Source organism: Sander lucioperca, chromosome 22 (assembly GCF_008315115.2).
Source record: "Sander lucioperca isolate FBNREF2018 chromosome 22, SLUC_FBN_1.2, whole genome shotgun sequence".
Lineage (NCBI taxonomy): Eukaryota > Metazoa > Chordata > Actinopteri > Perciformes > Percidae > Sander > Sander lucioperca.
In genome coordinates this window covers 17532669-17556925 of record NC_050194.1, presented here as the reverse complement: position 1 = coordinate 17556925, position 24257 = coordinate 17532669, and the positions used below count along the sequence as shown (strand labels likewise).

At 40.4% G+C, this 24257-nt stretch overlaps 2 protein-coding genes across 4 annotated transcripts in view; one reads left to right on the top strand and one right to left on the bottom strand.

Moving 5' to 3' along the window:
* The window catches only part of LOC116061246 (pyroglutamylated RF-amide peptide receptor), an 11785-nt gene extending 10665 nt beyond the window's left edge, over positions 1 to 1120 (top strand). The window contains exon 6 of the mRNA XM_031315320.2: positions 126 to 1120. Within this exon, the coding sequence (XP_031171180.1) occupies positions 126 to 523 (398 nt within the window). The 3' untranslated portion in view covers positions 524 to 1120. The remainder of the gene's footprint in view (positions 1 to 125) is intronic.
* On the bottom strand, positions 492 to 24257 carry polr3a (polymerase (RNA) III (DNA directed) polypeptide A). Of its 3 annotated transcripts, XR_004896379.1 has the most exons (32): positions 23851 to 23894; positions 23421 to 23556; positions 23116 to 23253; positions 22456 to 22627; positions 22185 to 22339; positions 21479 to 21718; positions 20772 to 20934; positions 20120 to 20256; positions 19943 to 20046; positions 19713 to 19854; positions 19428 to 19568; positions 19213 to 19282; positions 18806 to 18933; positions 17676 to 17814; positions 16918 to 17082; positions 16493 to 16665; positions 14691 to 14802; positions 14211 to 14329; positions 13865 to 14002; positions 12906 to 13076; positions 10350 to 10463; positions 9208 to 9294; positions 9033 to 9115; positions 8573 to 8743; positions 8237 to 8330; positions 6615 to 6707; positions 5244 to 5408; positions 4873 to 5037; positions 3884 to 4015; positions 3669 to 3801; positions 3215 to 3581; positions 492 to 504 (listed from the first exon to the last, which is right to left on the bottom strand). XR_004896379.1 is itself a non-coding variant. In XM_031315318.2 (31 exons), exons 1-31 carry the CDS (start codon positions 23892 to 23894, stop codon positions 3433 to 3435), a joined length of 4173 nt encoding a protein of 1390 aa, XP_031171178.1. In that variant the 5' UTR covers positions 23895 to 24257; the 3' UTR covers positions 2789 to 3432. The 3 variants fall into 3 exon arrangements, 2 of the variants coding, with proteins under 2 accessions (XP_031171178.1, XP_035853519.1); XM_031315318.2 differs by lacking the exon at positions 492 to 504 and having other exon boundaries at positions 2789 to 3581; positions 23851 to 24257; XM_035997626.1 differs by lacking the exons at positions 492 to 504; positions 23116 to 23253; positions 23421 to 23556; positions 23851 to 23894 and adding an exon at positions 22787 to 22955 and having other exon boundaries at positions 2789 to 3581.

The following is a 24257-nucleotide window of genomic DNA, read 5'->3' as shown; positions in this document are numbered from 1 at the left end:
AGTATAAATTTACATGTAAAATGGAAATTTCTTGGCATAGATTGAGTGCAAATTGCCATTTATTTAAAGTCTGTGCAGCTCATTACTTTGAGGCTTAAACTCTGTCTGTGTGCGTTATTGTCCAGATGACCTGGAGAACAAATATGACGGAGTCACACTAAACATGATCATCGCCATTGTTCAGGCCATCGGGTTCTTTAACAGCTTCAACAATCCCATCGTCTACGCCTTCATGAACGAGAACTTCAAGAAGAGTTGCGTCTCCACCCTCTCTCACTGCATCTCAAAGCCTAACCAGCAGGGCGGCGCCGTGGTAGCGTCCAAACTGAGCGTGCAGTTCATCAAACCCAAAAGCAGAGAAGCCTTCCTGGAATCAGATGAAGGCGATAGCTCAAAGCGGGACTCGGCAGATAAAGGACCTTCAAATTCATCGCATGGAGAGAGCTCGTTGGAAATAATAGGAGATAAAATCTTCACCATCCAAACAGAGCTCCATGCAAACAACTCCTCTCAAGTCAAATGAGAAACTGCTCCAAGTTGAGCTGTTTAGCCGATGAATTCAACCCTCAGCCAGCTGCAGTTACCTCATATGGGATTTCAGTTCTCACAGCTACAGGTGCCTCATATGGGATTCCAATTCTCACAGCTGCAGGTGCCTCATATGGGATTTTAATTCTCACATTTGTGGCTCAAAGACCCATAAAGTCTTGGAAACAAATCTCTGCAGTGCCAGAGGCAAGAGTGTTTTTTAATTCTGGTCTGGAGAACAGCTGAAAGAAATGAAGGAATACTTAAAAGAGGCAGTTTTGCTCTAAAGAAGACTTGTGGAAACTGCCAGGAACAGCAGTCAGACACTGAAACACAAATTTGTTGCCTGAATGGAGAAATAATTTCAGTTGAGATGTCTCTGAAACCTGCAGGCCACTCAGCCACTTAGTGAGCCTTTCATGATGTGTCGGGCGGAACCACGTTCAGTGCCATGCCAAATAAGCACTATCTATTACCACTGTAGTGTTGTGCTACACTGAGAACCCTTTGAAGACACCATAGAGGACACTGAATTTTACAGAGCCGTATGCCTTTTAGCAGCAAAGGATGACGCCTCGGCTTTCATTGCACTGCTAAAATTCTCTCGCCTCGTCATAACATTCAAGGGATGAAAAAAAAAAAAATTCTTATTTCATATAATGTGTGAACAACAATCTTTTACTAAACTGAGCTGCTGGGATCAACAGTTTTCTTTAAAATGTGCTCCTTAATCACCATACAGTACTTAGACTCAGCCTTTTTTTTAGATCAAACCTGATGACATACAAAACATGAAATTTAATAGTTAATTAGAAAAACTAAATGTGATTAATTCCCACATGCACCAACATAGCGCATCCTTTAGATGACACATTTAATTGAATTTAATAATGCAAGACGAATCACAGCAGCTTCTATCACTGTAGTAAAATATACAGCCATCTTACACAGGAAAAACATGAATAAGATGCACTGAAGGGAATTGTGGCATTACACACACACACACACACACACACACACACACACACACACAAACGTAATGTGTTTGCGTTGGAATATTTTTGTTTTCTAAACGCGACTTAAAGTGAATGTTATCATTTTGGTGTACCTTTAAAGTTAGTATGATGTTCTGTTATATGTTTTGTAACAATATCTTACAAGCTTTGCTTTTGAACACTGTTCTGTGCAGATTGTTGTTTTTATAGATGTTGCTCGAAAATTATATCATACCTTGAAAATTCCTTTCTTTATCTCTTTTTTTTTATGCAGATCACTGTATTAGAATGCCAGTATGCTTTGTTCTCGGCTTGTGTCATACAACTATTGTCGATGGATAACTATCAGTGGCATTAGATTGTGCTCTTTCTCATAGCAAGAATGGGATTTGGCGAGAATGAGGTCATAATCCTGTTGGTATATTACATTTTACATTGAGTAAAATGACTTATTATGTTTATTTTGTCGTCAGCATCAATTTAAATGGGACCTTTTAATTTAGGGACCGTATGAAAATGATTTGAGTAGGGAGGGGGGCCTGAACCTTGTTTTTACCTTTTAATAAAGCAAGGCTCTCCCCAGGGTAATTCATATTTTCTTTGGACTATCCCTATGACCTAGAAAGAAAACTGCATCCCCCTCCCCCCAATATCTAAAAAATATAACTTAATTGGTACGTTTCATTAGCAATGCATAAGAGAGACAAAGCATAAAGCATTGTAACATAATGTACCTCAATTTAAACCATAGTAATGTTGGAATAACAATATTCACTACAGCCACCAATGGGAACATTAGAATTATGAAATTAAGCATTTTTGACAAAATGTTGCTCATTACGGCTACTACCGTCACTGAATGAATAAACTGATGTAAGCCCTGTGGCTGCTGATGGACTTGTAAATGTTGTTTGTACATTTATTAGGGATAGGGGATCACCAAAGTCATTGTGATTCATCCTGTGGGGATCATGAATGTGTGTTCAAAATATCATGATCATCCATATTATAATTGTTGAGATATTAAATTCTGTACCAAAGCGGAGGTTCAACCAACCAACATTTATCACTAGAGCCTTGCTGCTAGCATGGTTAACGATGTCAAGAAGTCAAGCAATGAGCTGATATGTTCAATTTAAAATTGACGGTTGTGATGGTATCTGACGCGGGGTCGCTCAATTAAAATTTCTGGAAACTTGATGTTACTGCCTCTAGAAGTTGATTGGGTGCGCTAATCACTGGATGTACACAGAAATACTCTCTCATGATTTCCTGCTTCATTTATTTTATTACATTATAATATGAATAGGCTTCACACATGATGAAAACATTTTACCTCAATGAACCCCTGCTGATTTGAATCTTGTATGAAAACAAATACTTTTTTAGAAAAGACAACCTGAAGTGGGTTTTGCAGTGTTAATGAAAAGTCTCGAAGCTGCAACGCTAAAAACAAGCAGTTCATACTATAATGCAAAACTAAGTGCCAAACCAGAAGAGATCAAGTCTGCTTCATGATTAAGAGGTAATCTATCTTTCTGTCTGCTGCACACTTGTTTAGCTCCATTACATTGAGGGAACATAAGATTATAAAAGATCTTGATAACAGAGGAAACGCACTGTTTTACAAACGAGTAAAAAGCCAAAAAAAAAAGAGCATGAAAGCATCAAGTTTTCTGTATTCTCCTCACAGTTGTAAAATAAAACGCAGCGTCATCACAGTCTGTGGCATCAATAACAACGTCCCGCCCCCAAAAAAGAGGAAACAATTCCATTATCTATTCTATGACATTAGCTTGAAACTTTGGCAGGCACTTCTGTATTTGCTGAAGATAATCTCAAGATGTCTGTAGACAGCAGGCTCTGAGGGGAAAAAAAAACTTCAAAACTGCTGCTCCTTTCCTCGCTGCTATGTGATTAGAGGTATATGGAAGTCGGCACTGTCAAAGAGCAGAGGCCTTTTGACTGGAGAGGGCTGCCTGTCAGCCTTGTGTAGGAGTTTAAACAGTCCTGTTCCGATATTCATAGGTATCCCCATAATGATGCACTCAGACACACCTGAAACAGAAGCACAGGACACGTTAAGACCCAATTAAGACAAAGAGTGACGCTCAATTTCACTATAGAGATGAAGTGTCAGTTTACCACAGACTGAGTCCTTTTGTCCGAAGTAGGCAGCATCGAAGAGATGATCCGCTGTTTTCTCGAAGGAGGCCAGCATGAGGACACTCTCCTTCATTTTGGCTAAACCAAACCTGGTGATTCCCAGTATCTCCCCCTTTATGGACAGAACACACACAAATGAAATTACTTCTAACTACACACAAAGACATATATATCAAGACTTCAACTGGTCCTACCTTGTAGGACATGAGATCTGCTAGAAGCATGACATGGCGCCGGTCAATGCTCATTCCATGGTTCACCATGGTGTACTGGATCTCATTGATGATGGTGGATCTAGCTGCCTCAATACCCAACGTCTTCTCAACCTAGCAAAAAACAATACAGAAAAGCTTTTAACAGAGTCCCTGCAGTCAATAGATGAATCATTTATACTATGTATACTGTATTATGTGTTATATGGACCTGTGTCTGCAATAAAGCTTTATATAATCAAATCATCAGCTCAGGAATGGTAATTACATATTCTACTATAAAGATTGACTTAATTATGTATAGTAGAGATGTGGAAGCATTTTAAAATGTATCTTTTTTTCTCATGCATACCAAGAACAAGCTTCCCACCCACAAAAATCCAGATAATTTTTTTTATAACACTCAGGAGTGGATGTATTTTAAATGTGAGTTGTGGTGTAACAAAATAAAAAGTAAGCCACTGACTTGACCTACATGCATTATAATTATTGGTTTAAAGATCCTCTAAGCGATGTTGGATGACGACGCTTCTTGTTGACATTCGAAGTATTTTCAAACAAAACGGAGGCTAGCTCCTCCTCATCCTGTCCCCTCCCCTCCCTTCCGCGCACTAACCCCCCAACCCCCACCCCCAAATCCTTCTTGTTGGTTATTGGCTGGAACGCTGGAACTCTCTTATGTTTCGTGGTGCAGGTTGGCGCAGTTTGTTTTTGTTGCCGTTTGTGGAGCCTGGGCTGTCTACAGAGACCGCGTTTTTTACAGTGTGTTCAGGGGACAGGCAGCTCGCGGATAGTGAGGAGATGTTTGCTGTATGTGACAAAAAAATGTAGCCTAAAAAACATGTGACATCGCTTAGAGCACTTTTAAATGTCTCAAAATTCTTGGTACAGTTAGGGCCAAAATAAGGAAGAATGCATGGCTCTAATCCAAGCTTCAGCGCCACTGGCTTTAAATCTCCCTTTACAGATACCTCATAGGTGTTGTTTGACGTGGTCCTGTTTCCATTCACTCCGTGTGTTGCCATGACAGATCTCAGGTTGTCCCCCTCCACCAGGAGTTTGTACATGGTCTTGCTGCTCTGTTCGTCAATGTGAATGACAGCTCGGGAGACTTCAGGTATTCCTTGAACCACCACCTTTCCAAGTGAGAAATAAGAACAGTTTAAAAAAAATTAACACAGGGTGCCACGTTTCCTTTTTAACTTCGGGCACAAGTTTACGAGTACCTCTTGAATTAACATCCAGCACAACACATTCATACTCTTCATGAGTGTTACTGATCAGTGCTTTGGAAACAAACAGTTTACTCTAATTATCAAATAACAAACAACCAGATTTTCACCTTAGGAAGTTCCTCTTTTAGTGACTGCAGCACGTAGTACATGGAGCTTTTGTTGTTCTCTCGTGGAGACACACACACCACCGCCTCGCCGTGCACAGCGATGTCCCCTGGTTTCACTCGTAGTTTAGACATGCAAATGGAGTAACGCACTGTTTCTGCATTTACCTATAAGACAAAAACAAAACTCAGAGGCAAAGCTACCATTTTTATTCAAAACACACAACACAAAAGCAGATATATATTGTAGCTTAAAGTGCCCATATTATGAAAAAAACACTTTTTCTGGGATTTGGGGTGTTATGTTGTGTCTCTGGTGCTTCCACACACATACAAACTTTGAAAAAAAAACATCCATGCTGTTTAGAGTGAGATACAGTTTCTGAATGTGTCCTGCCTTCAGTCTCTGGGTGAGCTGTTCAAAATCGGCACGGCTTGTGACGTCACAAGCCGAAACGAGCAGGCTAACAGCAACCATTAGCTCATAGTGTTAGCGTTAGCATGCTAATGCTAACGCTAGCATGCTACCTCGTTCTCAATAGCAAAGCACTGCTACAACACACACAAGTTCACCATAATCTCCAAAAGAACTACTTACATGTGCGCCCTCATTTAGAAGTCTCCCAGCTAATCCTGCCTTGTAACTGACCGAAGTTGTAGAAACAGCCTTTCTTTTACTGTCTATGGAGCTAGCTAGCTGACATGATCTACATCTGAGCTACTGGGCATGTGCAGTGCAATCAAAGATAGTACAGAAGAAGAAGAAGAAAAGAGGTCTCACTCTGTAGCTAAAACAGAGACCAGCTGAAAAGAGGATCTGCAGCAGTGAGAGAGAGCGGTGCAGTACAACAAAAATATGGTGTTTTTTGAAAATTAAACCATGTAAACCTATTCTGGTACAACCTTAAAATACAATTATGAACCTGAAAATGAGCATAATATGGCTGCTTTAACCAATAAACTGTGAGAGCACTCTGCTGTAGCTGCTGCTTTTGAAGTAATAGAGTAAAAACCTTCACATGTTGCATTATGTAGGATGAGAAAGTAGGAAGAAAGACTTTGGAGCTCCATCAATGGCAGTTTGTTTTAACTTCAAAATAGGTGTTGTACTGTGGTTAATGTATGCCTATTCTCTATCTGGCCCAAGTTAATTTAGGATTATTTTGTAACCATGGCAACATGATTTAACAAATCACTACTTAAATGTGTTTTTTTCCCCCCGTTTCCATCTATTTAAGGATTATCATAATTTTCTAATTTATATAACTCATTTTCATAGTTTGTGCCATCATATATAATCAATGTGTAGGTGTGAAAGTGGGGATACAGAAATATTCTGACACTGTGTCAGTAAAAATAACAAATCTGTGGTACCTCCAGTCGCAGCAGCCTTATTCTCTCCAGTGACAATTTCACCAGGATGAAACAGTCGTCTGGTAGAAAAACCTCTTCTATGTACTCAGAAATCTGTAGAGGACAACAAGAGACCTTGGTCTTACTACAGCACTTCAACAGTCAGTTCAGAAACTACTCTCCTTCAGTTGATTCCATGGATTTAATGTTAAGCTCAGTACAGAACAAAGATTTGCAACGAGACGTTTGCAGCGTTCTAAAACCTGCCAGTTTACACCAATGTGACGAGACGGTGCATCATCTCCATAACAACGCCTCTTTGTACTACTAAGTTTCGACTTTTAGGCTTTTTTGTAGCTGGATATATAATTTGTTTCATCTAAATATGAATGTGGATAACGTTAGTAATATTGAGATGCTTGATACAGTTGCATTTCTAGTGATGAATCGGCGAAAACACATTTTATTTCTCCGATTATCTGCTTTGTTCTAACGCCGCTGGGCACTCCCTCTCTTCAGTGGTCGCTTGACCATATAACGTTACCGTGCTTTCGGGCGGTCATTAGTTGTGTTTCCATCAACGTATTTTTATGTGCATTTTGAAGTATCGCATAAAATGTTGATGGAAATGGCAAAAATCAAGTTAAAAAAAGTTTTTATGCTTGCTTGAGGTGGTTTTGGCCTTTTTAGAAAAAGAGTTAATGCGCAAAATGGGAGATGGAAACAGCTTTGCCGAATTAGTTGTGACATAGCGAACATGTAACTCACATGACTATAGTCCCGGTATCCATCTGATGGGGGGAGGATCGGGATATGGGTCCCATCTAGTGTGCAGTACACTTATGGCACAAGGTGCGTAGTGGAGTTGCGGTGCGCTATAGTCTGTGCCTCAGCCACGTCGGGTAAATTGACGAATTGGTTCAAGAGCTTGGATCGTATGGCCCTGCACACCGCATATACACAGCAGTGAACGGTTGTCTTGCTGACACTAAATGTCTCTGCCACAACCCTGTATTCTGCACAGGTGGCCAACTTGTACGATGCTACCTCTCTCCATTTAGCCAAAGAACTTCGCTTCTAAACTCTTTGATTTAGCAAGCCGGTTTGCAATCTACAACAATGTGTCACGTCAACTTATGATGAAACTACGCTTTGCGTAGTCTAGTTTATTCGCTCTAAACCAGTTGATGGAAACGCTTCTAATTCACATTTTCTTTTGCTTTCTTTTTTGCGACATTTTAAAAGTTTGCTTAAAATTCCTTTGACAATTAGATGGAAACATGGCTATTATGGCTGCGTCCAAAACTCTGCCATTTTGACCAGCTGTTTGTAACATAAAACTAAAATGGATTATGGATCATTTTATAGTTTATAGCTGACTTTACCAGCTGACATCTCTATTGGTGGTTGAAACAGGTGACGTCTCTTACTTTGTAAAACCAGCCTATGCGACTTGAACTGCTGAGTCGCAGCAAACCCATCAGCTGGCTTAAGTCGAGCAGAGACGGGTCGGTTCAGACCGCTGCAATTTTTCCCTGCGACGTTCTAAAACGGTTTCGTCTCGTCGCCAATCTTTGGTCTGAACTGGGCTTTAGTGGTTTATTGATAAAAGAGGGGCAGACATATGCTGCAGATTGGAATACCTCTCCTAGAAGAGTTTTCTCGATCCTTCCCTTCACCAGCCTGGCAAAGTCAGCGTCGTCTTCCACATCCAAATGAGCAGTGATTATAGGGGTGCTGGGAAGAGAGGAGAGGGCTTTCAATGGATTATTCAAAACAAATTAGGGATGTATTCATTAAGAGACTATTTCTGTGGCCCGGCAGTGCTCATTCTGCTAAATGCCCTAATTCTGTGTCTAAACCGTGTGGCTTAGGCCAAAAAGAGAGAACATTTGAATTGCTTCCATTCTTCTTTCCCTCCCCCTGCTCACATGACACAGGTAACACAAAGACAACATTTCTGTAATTATATATCATACCTGATGTTCTTGGAGGCATTGATGATCTCTTTGATGCGAGGCACCCCCAGAGTGATGTTCATGGACGCTACACCAGCAAAGTGGAAGGTTTTCAGGGTCATCTGAGTACCGGGCTCTCCGATGCTCTGGGCACACAGGGCCCCTACTGCTGAGCCTGGCTCCATCTGAGCTCTTTGCGAGTAAACACATGATAACAGAGAGTCTCTCAGCGGAATCAACTAACCATGGCAGTTAGTATACAAACATTAACTACATCATTAGCTCAATAGCCCTCAGGTGACGTAGATGAATGTGCATGACAGTGTGATAAAAACAAGCCAATCACTTGATAAAAACACTACTCTTACAAGAGAATAGCAAAGTATGTAACTTAGGCTCACTAGCTTTGTTTTTCATTGAAAAAAATGCAAGTGAAAGTTTGTTTTTTTTAAACATTTTTAATATACCAAAACAGTTGTACCTCATGTACTTGTCTCTGCAGGTTTCAAGGAACTTCTCCAGCTGGGTGGGGGTTATGCGGTCCAGCTGATAAAGAACTTTTGGCTGCAATAGAAAAGTAGAGAGAGCAATTAAGTTTCAGATATAGCGGAGCTTTCGTTACATTCAGCACATTAATCGACGGCGGGGGAGCCTACCTCGCTGGTGCCATTGTCGTTGATGCCGTACTTGTCTCTGGTCTTCTTGATCCTTTCTGAGATGCTCTTAATAAAGTTCTTTATCTCCTACAGTTGAGGGATGTGAATACAACTGTTTCAAAGATCAAGTCAAAAGGCTCATTAACACCTTTCAGAACAGATAATGAAGTCGGTGACCAAACATGTATACTGACACAGAATACACTGTCATGCAGTTGTTAGATAGTACGGTGAATCACATTCTCTTTCACAATCTCGTTAAAAACCATCAGCAGTGCTTTAAAGACAGCAGTCAGATGTCGTTGACCACATGAATCTAAGCACAATGACGAGGGCTTTACAAAAGAGCGTCAATGGGGTTATTAAATAAATGATCACTCTGTTCCAGGCAGCTCTCGCTGACACACCATTCTCGATTCAGTTAAACCACAACTCAGCATGCTCGGTCACTATACCTCCAGGTACGTCCCTGAGTCTGTGTCAGTTAACTCCTTCACAAAAGGGGGGGAAGGTTCACATCAATTACTGCCAGCACAACACTTAACTGCATGTAACTGGCTTTGACTTCATGTAATTAATCGTTTAAATCTAATAACTACATCCTTTTTTCTAAAGAAAGTCTAATAACCTTTCATATGTCATTGCCATGTTATTCCTCATTATAGCATACTGTCAAAAGCAGACCATTTACCAGACTGTTACTGCACCTTCAGTCCAGTCCAGTTTTTCAAATAAACTAAAAAGTAACGCACGCATGCGCTGAAATACAGGTGGGAATGTGAGTGTTCTGCCACAACTTTGTTTTGTTTTTTTATGTTCATTTCTTGTGCTTCCATATCCATTCAGAAGTTGAATTTGCTATAATGACTGTTGTTTCCTGCAGACGGGTGAGGCACTTCTGCATGACATGGACAATAAGTTGTTTTATCAACAAGAGAGAGAATCAACAATCCTTTTTTAAAATGTAAAAACATATTGAATCATACGTTAATGGGTGTAATTAATCTCAAACCCTTTTCTGCATTCTGCAAAAGTGAACAACAATCAGAAGTTCCAAGCACTTCTATCAAAGTAATATTAATAAAAACAAATATATTAAATAAAGAAGAAACTATAACGGCACTGTACTGTGATGAGGTTACCTCCAAGAAGGTCTCTCTGCAGCACAAGAAGTCAGCTCTCTTCATGATGACATCAGCAGTGAGGACCAGCTCGTTTTGACTGAGTGCTGGCTCGTCTGGACACACATAGACCGCCTGGGGGGGGGGAATCAGAAGGAGATCACTGGAAGCCAACACAGCAGAAGCACTTCACAGTTCCTGATAGCTCCCTCACTAAGAGTTAACAGCTCCTGATAGCCAATTCTCATCTCAAAAACATAACTGAGGAGGTTGTCTTGACAACTGCCTTGTTCACTAATTAACTCTAAATACTGTCACTCTACAGTCAATATTCAATCTATTATGCGATACAGATTCTCAGCTGAGGGAAGATGTTATAAATGCAAACTAACATTAAAGTATATACGCTACTGAACGCAGCCAGGCAGTTACAGTAGCGCTTACTGTATGCATCGCGTTGCCGGGTTTCTTGCCACAGGTAAGAACATGGTTTGATTTTATATGTAAGGTTGTTGCTCCCACTAAACTACTGAATATGTGTGGTGTGTTCTATGGTCATTTGCCCACGCTGGCTCTAAAATGAGTTTCTATAAAATCACAACTAGCATACATTAATAGTTCACTATATTATTACTCAGCACGTACGTTAACGTTACACATGAAAATTGCTATAGGAATAATGTCCTTGGTCCTGAATTGCTGAAGTCTGTTTTACACTGCTGGTATACTGCAGTTAATAAAACAACGATTTCAAAATCAATTTCAATTGTGACAGCCTAATGTTAGGCCTATTCATCACAGATAATATTCAAAATTATTTCACTTTGATTTGTCAAAAAACTAAAGTGATTTCCATGTCTCCTTCATCGTGGAACAGTGTCAGACCTAAATGCAGTTCTTGAGTATAACATCAAGTTTAAGGTGTAAGGGGGATGTTAAGGGAGAGCTGTAGAATGAGCAGCCGATTAGAAATTTGCATTGAGAGTGCATCGAGTGGTGAAATAAATATATTCACTTATGAATTTACACAATAGTAATAGCATTACTCTATTGCCTTATTTGCAGCAACAGTGTTGCTTTTTGCATTTTTTTCATATTCTTCATAGATGGAGGTAGGCTGCACGCAATCTGTCCATTTTGTGTGGTAGAGGAGTCGCCCCTTTTATGTGGACGTGCACAGAGCCTGAAATAGAAAGCCTGGGTTAACGGAGCATGTTGATAAACACCGTCACGGTACCCCGTTATCTCCGATTAGGTCCTCAGGCTTTGTCGAGCCAGCTAAGGCAAAGAAACCCTGCCTCTGTTGAACTTGCTTGGTGGTACACCCCTCTGGAAGTTAATCTCCTGATGACCAGAAAATCAATTCTAAACTACTGATCAAATAACTCGGCCAACTACACCACTTCCCCGCAAAAAAACAAACTCCATGCAATTTTATTCACGCCGGAGGTCATTAATGCAGAAAGGTTTTCCAGTAAAAAAATAATTTGCTATAATTTAAGCTCCTGTGTGTTTTCACATGCTAATGAACTGCCTCTCTGGCAGGCAGTAGGCTTCTCGCAGTGGGAGAATATTCACACTGGTGTTTGTTCTCCCAGAGAACCAACATTTAATAAAAAGGCTTCACTGAACCAATGCTATGAGACAGAGAAGCTTGGCTTTCTTAATGAATGTTGCACAGGGCTGCTAACACATCCGTCCTTTGTCCTTTTCTGTGCCTGTTTTGTATCTGTGAGGTTGAACTTGCCCAGGCAACAGTGAAGACACTATATAGGAGTAATAAAAAAATCAGATGAAGGCATAGTTGGGGCACTGATTTGGATGTTCATTACCATGGCAACGGGCAAAGTTTTGAAGCATTAAAGTCAGCCCGAGATATAGTAAATGGCAATATAGTCATTGTTTCTAGAAACACATACAATTGCCACAGAGCCAGCACCAACTCCAGCAACTGGATGCCCATTTTTTTCCTATTCATTCCTGCTTCCAGCTGGGCAGATGGATTTTCTAAGCTTTATTTATCCGGGATAACACTGAGCCTGCATAAAACAATGTTTTTAGTTAAATACAACAGACTGAACATTAGCATACCAAACTCTGTACTGCACATTCATTGTTTATCAGAGTTCAGATACGGATATGTGAGACCAAACAAAACAAAAATGAAAGACTTACTTGAAAGAATTATTAGAGTCGAATGTGACTGCACTAACAAGACAGGTTATGTGACATAAGTTAACTATTGGTTGGTTTGCACATGTGTTGGTGTATGGGTGTGCAGGGAAGCATCTGTGTGGATGTGTTTTAAAGAATATTTTTAGGCTTTCATTTATAGAGGACAGCTGAAGACATGAAGGGGAGAGAGAGAGGGAATGACATGCAGAAAAGGGCCGCAGGTCGGAGTCGAACCCGCGGCCGCTGCGTCGAGGAGTAAACCTCTATATATGGGCGCCTGCTCTACCAGGTGAGCTACCCAGCCGCACTGTGTGGATGTGTTCAAGGAGCAAGAAAACTAAAAAAGAAAGAAAAAGAGGGCCGAAAGAAAATGCCATGCCGGTGCAAAAACTGTCCGCTCACCCGCATGTTGTCTAGGACTCTCTTAAACTCCAGCGGCTCATCCTTTCCCTCCATGGCAGCTGGATCCAGACCATCGCCGCCATAAATAAACTGGATGACGTCGCCAGTGGAGCTGCGTACTGTCAGGTCGTACTGTGAGCACAAATCCTCCAGGGACTTAACCAAACGTCTCTGTCCAAGCACAGGCAGGAACACAAAAAATATCAGTGACATATGTAACCGACGTATGGAAAAAAGCAGCCTGTCTGCACTGACCTGAAAGTATACTTACAGTTCAGACATATATCTGAAAACACATCTGAGATGCAAGCTAATTAACTCATAAGATAAAAATGTTCAGACTTTTATGTATACATATCATTTGCATACGTGAAGACATACTTTGATTAACTGAATGACGAAAACGTTTTCATTTTTTATAATCGATAAATCATGTAGGTAATTTGTCATGCAAAAATGCCAAACATTCACCAATTTCAGCTTCAAAATGTAACGATTTGCTGCTTTTCAGTGTTTGTATCATTTTAAATTGAATGTAGTTGGGTTTTGGACTGTTGGTTAGACAATTAGCAATATAAGGAATTCATCCTGGGCTTTGGGAATTTGTGCTTGGCATTTCTGGCATTTTTGTTTTTAGACAAGTTTTAGTAAGATGGAAAAGCATAAGAGCAGCGAGAGTAACCAAAACAGTAAAGTTACGGGCCGAACAGCTAAACATTTAGCTGTAAATCCCTATAAAGCTCTATAAAGAGATTTAGTAGATTTTACTAGTACCAGTTTATGCTACAAAATAGTGTCTACTACTTAAAAAACCTGCATAAATGCACACCAAGGTATACTGGACAAACAATAAACACCTTAACTGATACAACAGACAGGCACACACTGTTATTCATGTGCACTATTCATCGGCATGGCAACAGGAGTAAACTGTGGGGGAAATAATCATCAGGCATTACCTGCATATATCCAGTCTCTGCTGTTTTTACAGCAGTGTCCACCAGACCCTCCCGGCCAGCCATGGTGTGAAAGAAAAACTCTGTGGGCGTCAGGCCAGAATAGAAGCTGTCGGCCACAAAGCCTTTAGCAGCAGGCAGCTGTAGAAAAATCAATGTCAAGCCATTAACAGGCCTGAGTGTTCTAGTGTGCTTATTTTTCTACAGGTTTCCATGAAAAGTAATTCATTAAAAAATAAAAAAAAAAATAAAAAAAACATTGTATAGCTCAACAAACAAATTCAGAATAGGACATGTATGATGCCTTTGAGAAAAGCACAATAATTAAAACGAATAAATTGGATCTTACTTTCGAGTGCTTTTCAAAGTGAGGCAGGGAGCGGTTCTCAAAACCATCAGGTACTCGAGAGCCACTTATGGCCTGCTGGCCCACACAGGCAATCATCTGAGAGATATTAATGAAAGATCCTGTATGTGTACAGAGGAGGTACACAAACAAAAATGAATAACAAGAAAAAACGAACACATAAAGAACACATGCAAAGATACCCAATTTAGCATCCATTTGAGCAGAAGAGCCAAGTCGATTTCATTTGTTGTTTAAGATGGAGACAAGCATGTATTTGGAAGTTATTGTTAGAGTAACAAAGTCTTAACAAGTGAAGAGGAGGATAATCAGTTTAAAAAAGACAATTGTTAGAGCTTCAGCTGTGGTTTTCCCAGCTTCCTCAACTGCCTCAGCATTCACAAATAAATCTTAAAATTAAAAAATATATGGTGCCAAAGTGAGATTTCATTGTTGGTTAAGTTTCCTTTCCAGCGAGCTTACCTTTGGAGCCGCAAAGAGCCATGATCAGAGGGCTGTTGCTCTTGTCAAGCTCCCTGAGGCAGGCACTACCAGCTCGGTCTCTGATGACGGACAGCTCTCTCAAAATGAGAGCCTATTGAGAAAGACACACAAAATAAAACAACCTTAGTGGCTGACATGCAAACATTTAGTAAGCCGATGTAAAAAAAAAAAAAAAAAAAAAAAACAGTCAAAAACTGTGTTGTTAACCATGTTCAGAGCCTTTTCAAACATATTCTACAAATGTTTCAATCCACACCGAATGAGTGGTGCGTGTTGATACGGGACCCTCTTCAATACGCTAAGATTTCTTTCTTGTGAAAGCATCAGTGCTTGTATTGGTGCGATGTAGATCTGTGAATGTAGATGTAACTCACTCTCAAAAACAGTAGCCTAAAATTGGTTACGACATGGGAGAATTAAGGTAACACATTAGTCATTAATTAGTAAACTAGCAATCTGTGATTTCTTGTATTATGATCCGACGAAATCACAGCATTCAACAAATATCTGAAATATATTAACATATTACGGTGAAAATATTTTCGCTTTTTGGCCAAGAAACATACCAATGCAGCAATGCATTCAAAGGAAAATGAGGAAAGAGGCTTGTGGATTTTGTTTTCCATTTCTCTGTCCAAACATCAGCCCAGTAAAGGTTTTGGTGATTTGCAGCCAAAAAGATGTCTTGGCATGTATTAAAACTGGGTTTTATGTTTTTTAGACATCTAGATTACATATAGGCTTGTTTTTAACATTTCAGTGACTATATTTCAACAGGTATATTTATGAGACGTTACCACAACATTAATGTCACGTCTTTATACTTCCAAGATGTAGCCTACTATTGGTCTACTGATTTGATGATAAAAGCCTGACCCATACTGGATTTTTGAGGCTATTGCCAGTGCCAATACAGATATTTGAGAGTTTAAAAACTCTCTGGCTTATCGGCTGAGATTTTTTATATGAACACATACCATATACAACACTTTTAGTAAGGATCACTTAAGTTTGATTATGAAAGAAATTCACTGAGCGCGCAACATTTTTCAGTTGAAAAATTGTCTCTTCAGTTCTTTTTATTGAACTATGTAATGTCTACTAAAGGCACTCTGTCGTGGGGCCATTTCTATTATCAGCCAGCCTGTTCTTTCAGCAGCTTCAGTTGAAAGGCAATTAGAAAGCTAAGCAGTTAATATCTTAATTCACTTTCAAGATCATTAACCAGTTCTTCCTTTACAGGAAGTCTGTCCACTGATGAGTCACTTGTGGTGTGAATAAGTTAAGTGCCATGGGGTGAGAGGTTGTGAGCTGCAATCAAATGTATTGAATGAAATATTTTAAATGTGATGTGGTGTGCACATTAGAGTTGAAGATCTTTGCCCGAAACCGACGGGTAAAAAAAATGTATAAATTACTCATTCTTGACAAAAGACAAAAGAGCTGTGTGCGTGCGACGCAGTCTCCTTTTTCTTTCTCTCCCTTTTCCGCCGAGTGGTGCGTGTGCCCGCTCGCGGTGTGAAGCGCGGGTCTGCGCTATTCTCCGACATGCACTCTAATCACTGCTGATAAACGGCCTTTTGTACAGTCGGGCTGTAAACGGGTTCGGGCTTTTAAAAAGCTGTCAATCAAAATGTACTTGTCCGGCTCGGTCCTTTTCAAGGCCCGATTACAGCTCTAGTGCACATGGCTCATTAAATGACCGCAGCAGTGAGGACCCAGATGACGCATTTAAATTCACGTGGGTGTTTTTGTTTTTCCCTGTATGAATATATATGTACCTCCAGAGTCTCCTCTGCTGTGCAACCTGGCTGCTGCTGCAGCTTTCCCGTGGATAGAGCTTCGATGTATTCGTCACACTTTTTGTAACCGTCATCCAGCAAGTCCTGCTTGGCCTTCAGCAGACCCTGGCCAGGTGTCACATCACCAATGCCAATAGAAAAGCCACGGTTGGCTGAAAGTTGGGAGTAAAAAAAAAAAAACAATACATATAAAAACAATATCTCTATAGATTATCTAGTATGCAAAATTCTTTTTGTGATTGACAAACTATTTAAAAGGTCTAATATGTACCAAACTACAACAGAGATTAACTCATTCTATAATCATTTTCGAGGTATATTTCTGCAGAGATTGAACGATATATATCTCAATTTTCAGAACAATGTAAGATATATATGTTGTGATAACCCAGGCGACCACCTACAGAGAAACACCGGAGCGAGTCTTGCGAGGCGGGACATGGCGTTAGCAGCCTCCAGCTGTCCCCAGTCTCTTAGCAGGATGTAGAAGATGTTGTTCTTGGAGCCGGACCCCAAAGTGCCCTTGTCCATGCTACCACACATCAGCTCACTGTTGTGAATCACCACGTCTGAAAATGTGACAAGGGAATGTGACAAGAATTGACATCATTGGGTCCCAGAATAGAAACACGACACAAAGGTGAATAAAACACAGCGGTGTCCGGGCCCAGAGAGGGTCGGTGACGGCTGAAAGACATTCAGCTTTGGGGGGGGGAATCATTACCATCATCAATTTCATTGAATTCAATTGTTGAGCTAATAGAACAGTAGGTTGGCCCTCTTAGGTAAGGGGAAAATTACATATTATCATTTTTATTACAGTCTCCTAGGGGTGGGCATGAATTTAATATTATCATTTATCGACTTCCACTGGAACCATTGTGATAATAGGAACACATTATGTTGTCCAAATTGATGAGAAACTCACAATTATGTTTTTATTTCACACAAACGTGACAATGAACGGACACAACCATGATTCTGCTGTTTTTTACTTTCTCTCTTTTGTTTTTACTGCTGTACTTGGGTCTTTCTAGTGTCTCGCTCAATAAATCTTATTAGATTACCTGATTGAATAAGGTTATAATAAACTTTATGACTTGGCAAAATAAAACCTTTTCATTTGGTGTGTTCCATGGACATTTTTACTGAGGAAACTCACATGAGTCGTTGTGACAGAGATCCTCTCCCTTGCCACAGTACTGTTTGCCCTTGGTCCGCAGGTTGGCCTTGACAGGACATTCCTTACTCGGCTTCAGAATGAGGCTGAAGATCTGTTTGCCCGTCCAAAGAGCAATGGGCTGATGGACAAACAGCAAAATATTAGTGCAAGGCCACAAACACTGAGGGCCAGGTGTACGTACATTTGCGAAAGTAGCGTTATCAGCGCCATGGCCAACCCACAGAAAGCGCACGCTGTGATACATCAGCTTACGTTGTATTTACCAAACCTGCAGTTCATCGGGTAATCAGCGCCTTTCTCCGCCCACTATACCGTAAATTGCGCGCATTTAAAAGCGCAATTGAATGGGCGATGTCAAAGAAATCCTGCTTGATGCGCGTTATTTCGGCATTAGTGGTGGGGAAATGTAGGCCTATGTATTGACTAGTGCGCTGTAGCAAAGCGTTAAGTACTGGTGCTATGATACGGCTGATTGCAGACTGCGATATTCCCACTGCTGATGCTATGACTGTTTGAAATGATCCTGATGCCAATATTTGTAATGTAGTGAGGAGTTTAACAAGTGCTGGAATGGAATGTGAACGCTGAGTCGGAGATTCAATGTCATCTTTGATTTCTTCCAGTAACTGTAATATTGCATGGCTGCTTAATCTGTAACGCTTAATGATTTCGTGTTCACTCAACTGAAAAGTGTGATCTTTTCAGCTCATCTCCTTGGCCTATGTCTCCGTCTTGCTTGGATTACAGCTGCCATTTCACCAGGAGGCATATGCGAGGTAACCCGCTTGCGCCTGGTTTACACCTGCTTTTAAGAGGCGGAAAATTTTCACCACAAAATAGAGGCGTGCTTTCACAGGCGTTTTTTTTGTACATACCGCGGAATACATAATTAGGCGCACTTTACACTTCCCCTCCCATCTCTTTATGGGAAACTCCCACTTTCAGCTCCCGCGACAGGCAGTCTGCGGTTTTACCTCAGTGCGGCCTGTTTGTACATACCTCACCATGCTTTTACACGCACGTTGCCAAACAAATACGCCTGAAGTGGGCGCAAAAGTGTTAGTACATCTGGCCCTGAGTTATGTAACAGTCACACTAGAGTTCAGTACCTTCATGATAGCCGGGCGGGGGAGACAGATCCTTATTTTTTCATCTTTGCCCACAAGGATTGATGCCACTATCTGACAGGTTTTTGATCTGTCAAAGAAAGTGTCCTTCAGCGTCAAGAGGTAGGCACCTAAGAGGTAGAAATAAGCTATAAAGTTAATGGAAATCAAATACAGTGGATTTTCTAATTTTTTAAGTGCTCCCCCATCAGGTAATAAAATGGTTATTCAATACCAGGATGATTCAAATATTTAAAGAAAAGAGAACTAAATGAGCATTTTCTTTAACCATCAGTGACCAGTTTTCCCTCGATTCAATGATAAACAATTCTCTGCCTAAAAGCACCAGTAGCATCACATCATATAAAAACACTGCCCTGTGACTATCTGCCACGTGTGACTGCACTGACCTGTCAGAAAGTCTTGAATAGCAGCAATCAGAGGTTCGCCATTTCTCGGAGTGACAAGATTCGCTTTTGTCTGAAAAAAAAAAAAAATAGTAATTTGTGTCAAAGTGCAGTCAATTTCCTATGGACAATACAGTTCCCAGAGACATCTTTTCATTGCTCAATGTCAACACTGATAGGTGTGTATTCTGAATGGACCACATGCTGTTATAATATACCCCCATTAGAACGAGGGCCTCAGCTTTGGCTTCTTCAGTCTGAGGTAGATGAAGGTTCATTTCATCACCGTCAAAGTCGGCATTGTAAGGGGTGCACACACACTCGTTGAACCGAAACGTCCTGTGAGGTTTGACTCTGGCCTGTCAGATTGGGAACAGTAAAAGCCAGTGTCATAAATAAAGAAGCAACGAAACTAAGACTTACTACATGAGTAATCCCTCAAATGTTGTACTAAGGTTTTTATAGGAGTTAAGGAATGAATTGTAGTCAAAAACTGAGCTTACGATGTGGGCCATGATGCTGAGTTTGTGCAGGGAGGGTTGTCGATTGAAGAGGACGATGTCTCCGTCCATCAAGTGCCTCTCCACCACATCACCAAACCTGAGCTCCTGAGCTATCTTCTCACGGTTTCCATATTTTAAAAACCTGACAATTAAAATGATATATTTTCGGTTGGTGAACCACATCAGGAAAGCACTGGTTTTTAATTTGAATAGGAAGCAGCCAGCCTCACCTTTTTATCTGAGTGTGACGATTCTGGATAAAGTTGGCTCCGGGATGAACCTCAGGACCATTGCGGACCCGTTTCCTCAGTAACTCCAGATTGGCTTTGTTCACCTATTACATAGTATCAAACTTAGATTACTTAGGTTCTGGCATGAAAGTGGTTGTTTAGTGTTGCGAGGCTTACCCTCTCTGGGTACGTCAGGATTTTGGCCACATGCACGGGGACGGCCACCTCATCGATCCTCAGGTTTGGGTCGGGAGAAATGACAGTTCTGCCAGAGAAGTCCACTCTTTTTCCTGAGAGGTTTCCTCTGAATCGACCTGAATTTTTACAGTAAATAAATCTTAGCCTGCAATTCAAAACGGGCACTTTGTTTTCGTCACTGAGATGAACAAGCAGAGTACAAATTAAATACCTGCCATCTGCCAAATTACTGTAAAATGTGTCTTAGGGGGTTATATCGACTGATAGGAAAACTCACACAAGCCGTTAACATTTGAGACAATACAATTGAAATGCCAACATAAAAATAACTCTCACTCTCTTTCTCTCATACTGTGTATGGGTGAGTAAGCTTGAAATTAGTACCCACATTTGCTTCATTGAATGTTTTACACTGTACCTGATAAATCGTTTCTCTACATAAAATAAAAGGCTGGTTAAGAGATTTTAAAGAAAATGTTAATGAGTCAGTTTGTCAGATAAAAAAATGATTTTAGGTTTTTTTTTTCTTCTTTTATTTACTTGCAATTGGCATTTACTGCACAGAGTTAATTATGTACACTGTGTCCAAATGACAGAACAATAAAATAACACAATTGAATATACACTATACCTTGTTTCCCCTTAAGTCTCTGCACAAAGCCTCTGGTCCATTTCTTAGGTGCCATGTTGAGGGGGATGCCAGAAAGCTCGCTGTTGATGTATAGAGCACACTGCAGCTGAAGGAAGTCCCAGTCCTCCATGATCATCTGGGTCTTCGCCCCTGTCATACGATGCTAAATGATAAAAGAGTTTGTTAATCTCGGCCGTCACCATGAAAATTAAGACATCTGAAAACTGCATTCAAGACCATTTTTAGCTGTAATGCAGGTGAAGATCAGATCAAGGCCTCTGCAATCATCGTATAACAACACTGAGCAATGTTTGGTTTGTTACAATTTGTTGAGCAGGTCCATTTAGAAACAAAGAACTGTAAATAGGCAGGATTGAAGGTGTAGGGAAGGGATTTGATCATTTAGGACGGTATTAGACACAGATTTTGCCCTCTGTCTTTATTGTTCAGAAGCTGTATGCTCAAGAAAATGTGATTTATTGTAGCAGGAGGCTGCTGGAATCTGAAATAACCGTTTTCCTTTGCTAAAGGCTGATATCATTAGCTTACATTTGCCCGCCACAGCTCTTAAAAAAAATTTTGATCCATATTGTAGTCGTAGTAGTTGAAATTTACAGTCATCAAACTAGAGGCCCAAGTCTTATAAATCCTTGCAGATACCCTGTGCTGGTCAGTAGCCGCCGTCAATGATAAGATACAGCACCAACCTTTTTGATGACATCGTTGAGGAAGATTATCTCTGTGAGCTTCATGGTGAGGTCGTCCTCATTGGTACCTGACTTTAGGTCGCTGACCACAGATGGTCGTATGCAGAGAGGAGGCACCAGGAGGCGGGTGAGAATAAGGTCCGCAGGTTTCCCCGCCTCAGGGTTCATCAGCAGCAGGGGAATGTCTTCTTGGGGAATCCTCTTGAACATGTTTAGCACCACCAGAGGGTTCAGGTTTTCCTGGAGAGGAAATGATAATAAGGGCAAAATACAGGGTTGTACAGGGCTTCCACCTAGGGTTAAGTCTCACTTGAACATTTTTGATAATGACACTTATACATTAGTTATTTCCATACCTTTTTTGGGGAAATATACCCATGAAATTTTACAAACCCATTTTTTTCATTCAGTAAAATATGCCAAACTTTACCAATGAATCAGCTTTTGGTGTTTAGAATTCGCAATGTTTCCTGATTTACATGAGTAAATATGTTGTTAAGCAATACATCAATAAGACTAAGAATCTGACCCATTGTTCAAAGCCAACTTTTAATACTTATTTCATCAGTAGGCAAAATATATTAAAGATACCTTGATACCTTGCCCTACTTCTGTTGTACCTTTTTATCCTACACAGGGTCATCACTTGCCATACCACAGCATGGTAACACTAACTGCATAGTGTGAAAGAGTATACAAAGTTCACCTGTGCTCTGGACAGCAGAGGTTCCACCACTTTGTTGTGCTCAATGGCAGTATCAAAGGACTGCAGGAAATCTGACACAAAAACATCCACCACCTTCTTGTTTGTTTTATACTTCTCATGGATGATCTTAAGAAGGCCACACTTTTTCACTGGTCCTGAAGAGTAAAAGAGACACATGACTCAGCTTTTTCCCCAATACGACATCAGGATGGATTGCACAAAAAGTCAGTGTCAAAAAGCAAATATCACAAATTAAATTGTCTCTTTTCACCATTAAAAGCAGAACAATTCAAACAGATTGTCTTTTTGCGGCATTTATCAGAGATCTTCTTCTTCAACCCTCGTTTCTGGAGATAGGCCAGGTTGGGTCTTTTTAATAAATCCATGAACTGCAGTTTGTCCTCTTTCGTCAGCATTATGCTCGAGCATGTCTTGCAAATCATCTGGAGACATGACAAAATACCACAGCACAATGAGAGAGGTGAAACAAAACCAAAACTGGTCACACACAAATGCACACAATTACTGCTATGAAAATATGAAAAAACAATAACTTCAAGAATTTGCAATATAAAAAAACTAATACAACAACACATACTTACTTGTTTTAGCGATAAGCATACACACACCTGTCAAAAACGATGTATATTCTAACTGGTCTAATTTTGATACTCTAGTGACACCTAGAGGAAAAATTATATTTGTGCATGCTGCATTCCAGGTGGAGGTATCTTGTTCAATTTAACTTTAGTAATATCACTGCTTCTTCTTGTACGGTGTGGAACATGGGCCGTTTGACAGAATGTTGGTCTCCCAATTGATTATGAAAAGCGTCAATATTGTTTTACACAATGTGCGTCACCAAATGACCATTTAAAAAAAAATATACCATCTACTTTTGCAGTTTTATTGCATAAGACTGTAAACTTGCCTGTAAGATTCCTATTGTGGCTTTGAAATAGCCAACGTGAAAACATGGCAGCTCCAGATCCAAGTAGCCGTAATGTCCCAAACAATCTGCCAGATTCTTCCCACATGTTAAACATGGTCTGTCTTTCTCACTGGTGCCCTGCGGAAACATGAGAACAGAGGGATAAGCCTGTAGTATGAGGGTGAATTGCAGAAGTTACATCTGAAATGGCTGACAACATTTTTGTATGTTCACATATTGTGATTCCTTGTATTTCATGTATCACTGCGAACAAGAGTAAAATGAGTTTTGTGTCCATGTCATACCATACGGTGGTCCAACACTCCATAGGACAGTGGAGTGTGTTTGGTGTCTTGGCTGTACAGATTCTTACTGACCACCTGAATGTGGGCCTGCTGACGCATCTGTTCAGCAGATTTGATCCCGAAGCAGATGTGGCTTCTGTAACGTTAAACAAGAATGAGTAAATCAAAGAAAATCACAGGGTTAATATCTCAAAATGATAACAGGCTAACGTCTGCCTCACTGCTTTGTCAGCAGCACTGGTTGACCAAACTAGCTAAACAAGTATTCATGTTGTGACACATTTTTCAGCAAGCAAGGGGTAAGCAGTGCAGACACGAACTTTGTCAATATAGCCTGAGCCACATTGCAAACTGACTAACACTGGCTAACCGGCATGCTAACTAGCTAGCTACAGGAGCATCAGTCTAACGTTATTATAACGTTACTCACATTTTTTGGGCTACATCTGTCTCCCTGAACTGCTCCTTCACCATTTTGGCAGCTTCTCCCAAACAAATAACAACACGACTGCTATTTTTTCATCATTCCAGCGAGCCAGGCTTTACTTGTAACCAGCACGCTGTCACTTCACTTTCCAATGTTGTGGTAATGCTAGCAGCCAGCAACATGCAATGTGTTGAGCATGCGAGCTACAGTAAGCGCTGCCTACAGGGATAATCGGTAAAGTACGTTAGCGACTTGACACCTAAATGGTAAAAAAAAAATTAGTTTAAAACAAAAAGTATATATGCTGACGTAAGCTTTATGGTATCGTCTATATTGTAATTATATTTATTTGTGTACAATCCAGAGTATGCTGAATCTGCTGGTAAGCCCACGAAAACCTATATTTGTGA

Bases quoted from the DNA above. Each gene is read 5' to 3' on its own strand.
- polr3a (XM_031315318.2), bottom strand. From the start codon at position 23,894: ATGGTGAAGGAGCAGTTCAGGGAGACAGATGTAGCCCAAAAAAT. The intron at 22,340-22,455 runs GTGAAAAGAGAC...TTTACTCTTCAG, and splicing joins GAATTGTTCTGCTTTTAATG to GACCAGTGAAAAAGTGTGGC. The intron at 8,744-9,032 runs GTACAACTGTTT...TTACTCGCAAAG, and splicing joins TGCAGAGACAAGTACATGAG to AGCTCAGATGGAGCCAGGCT.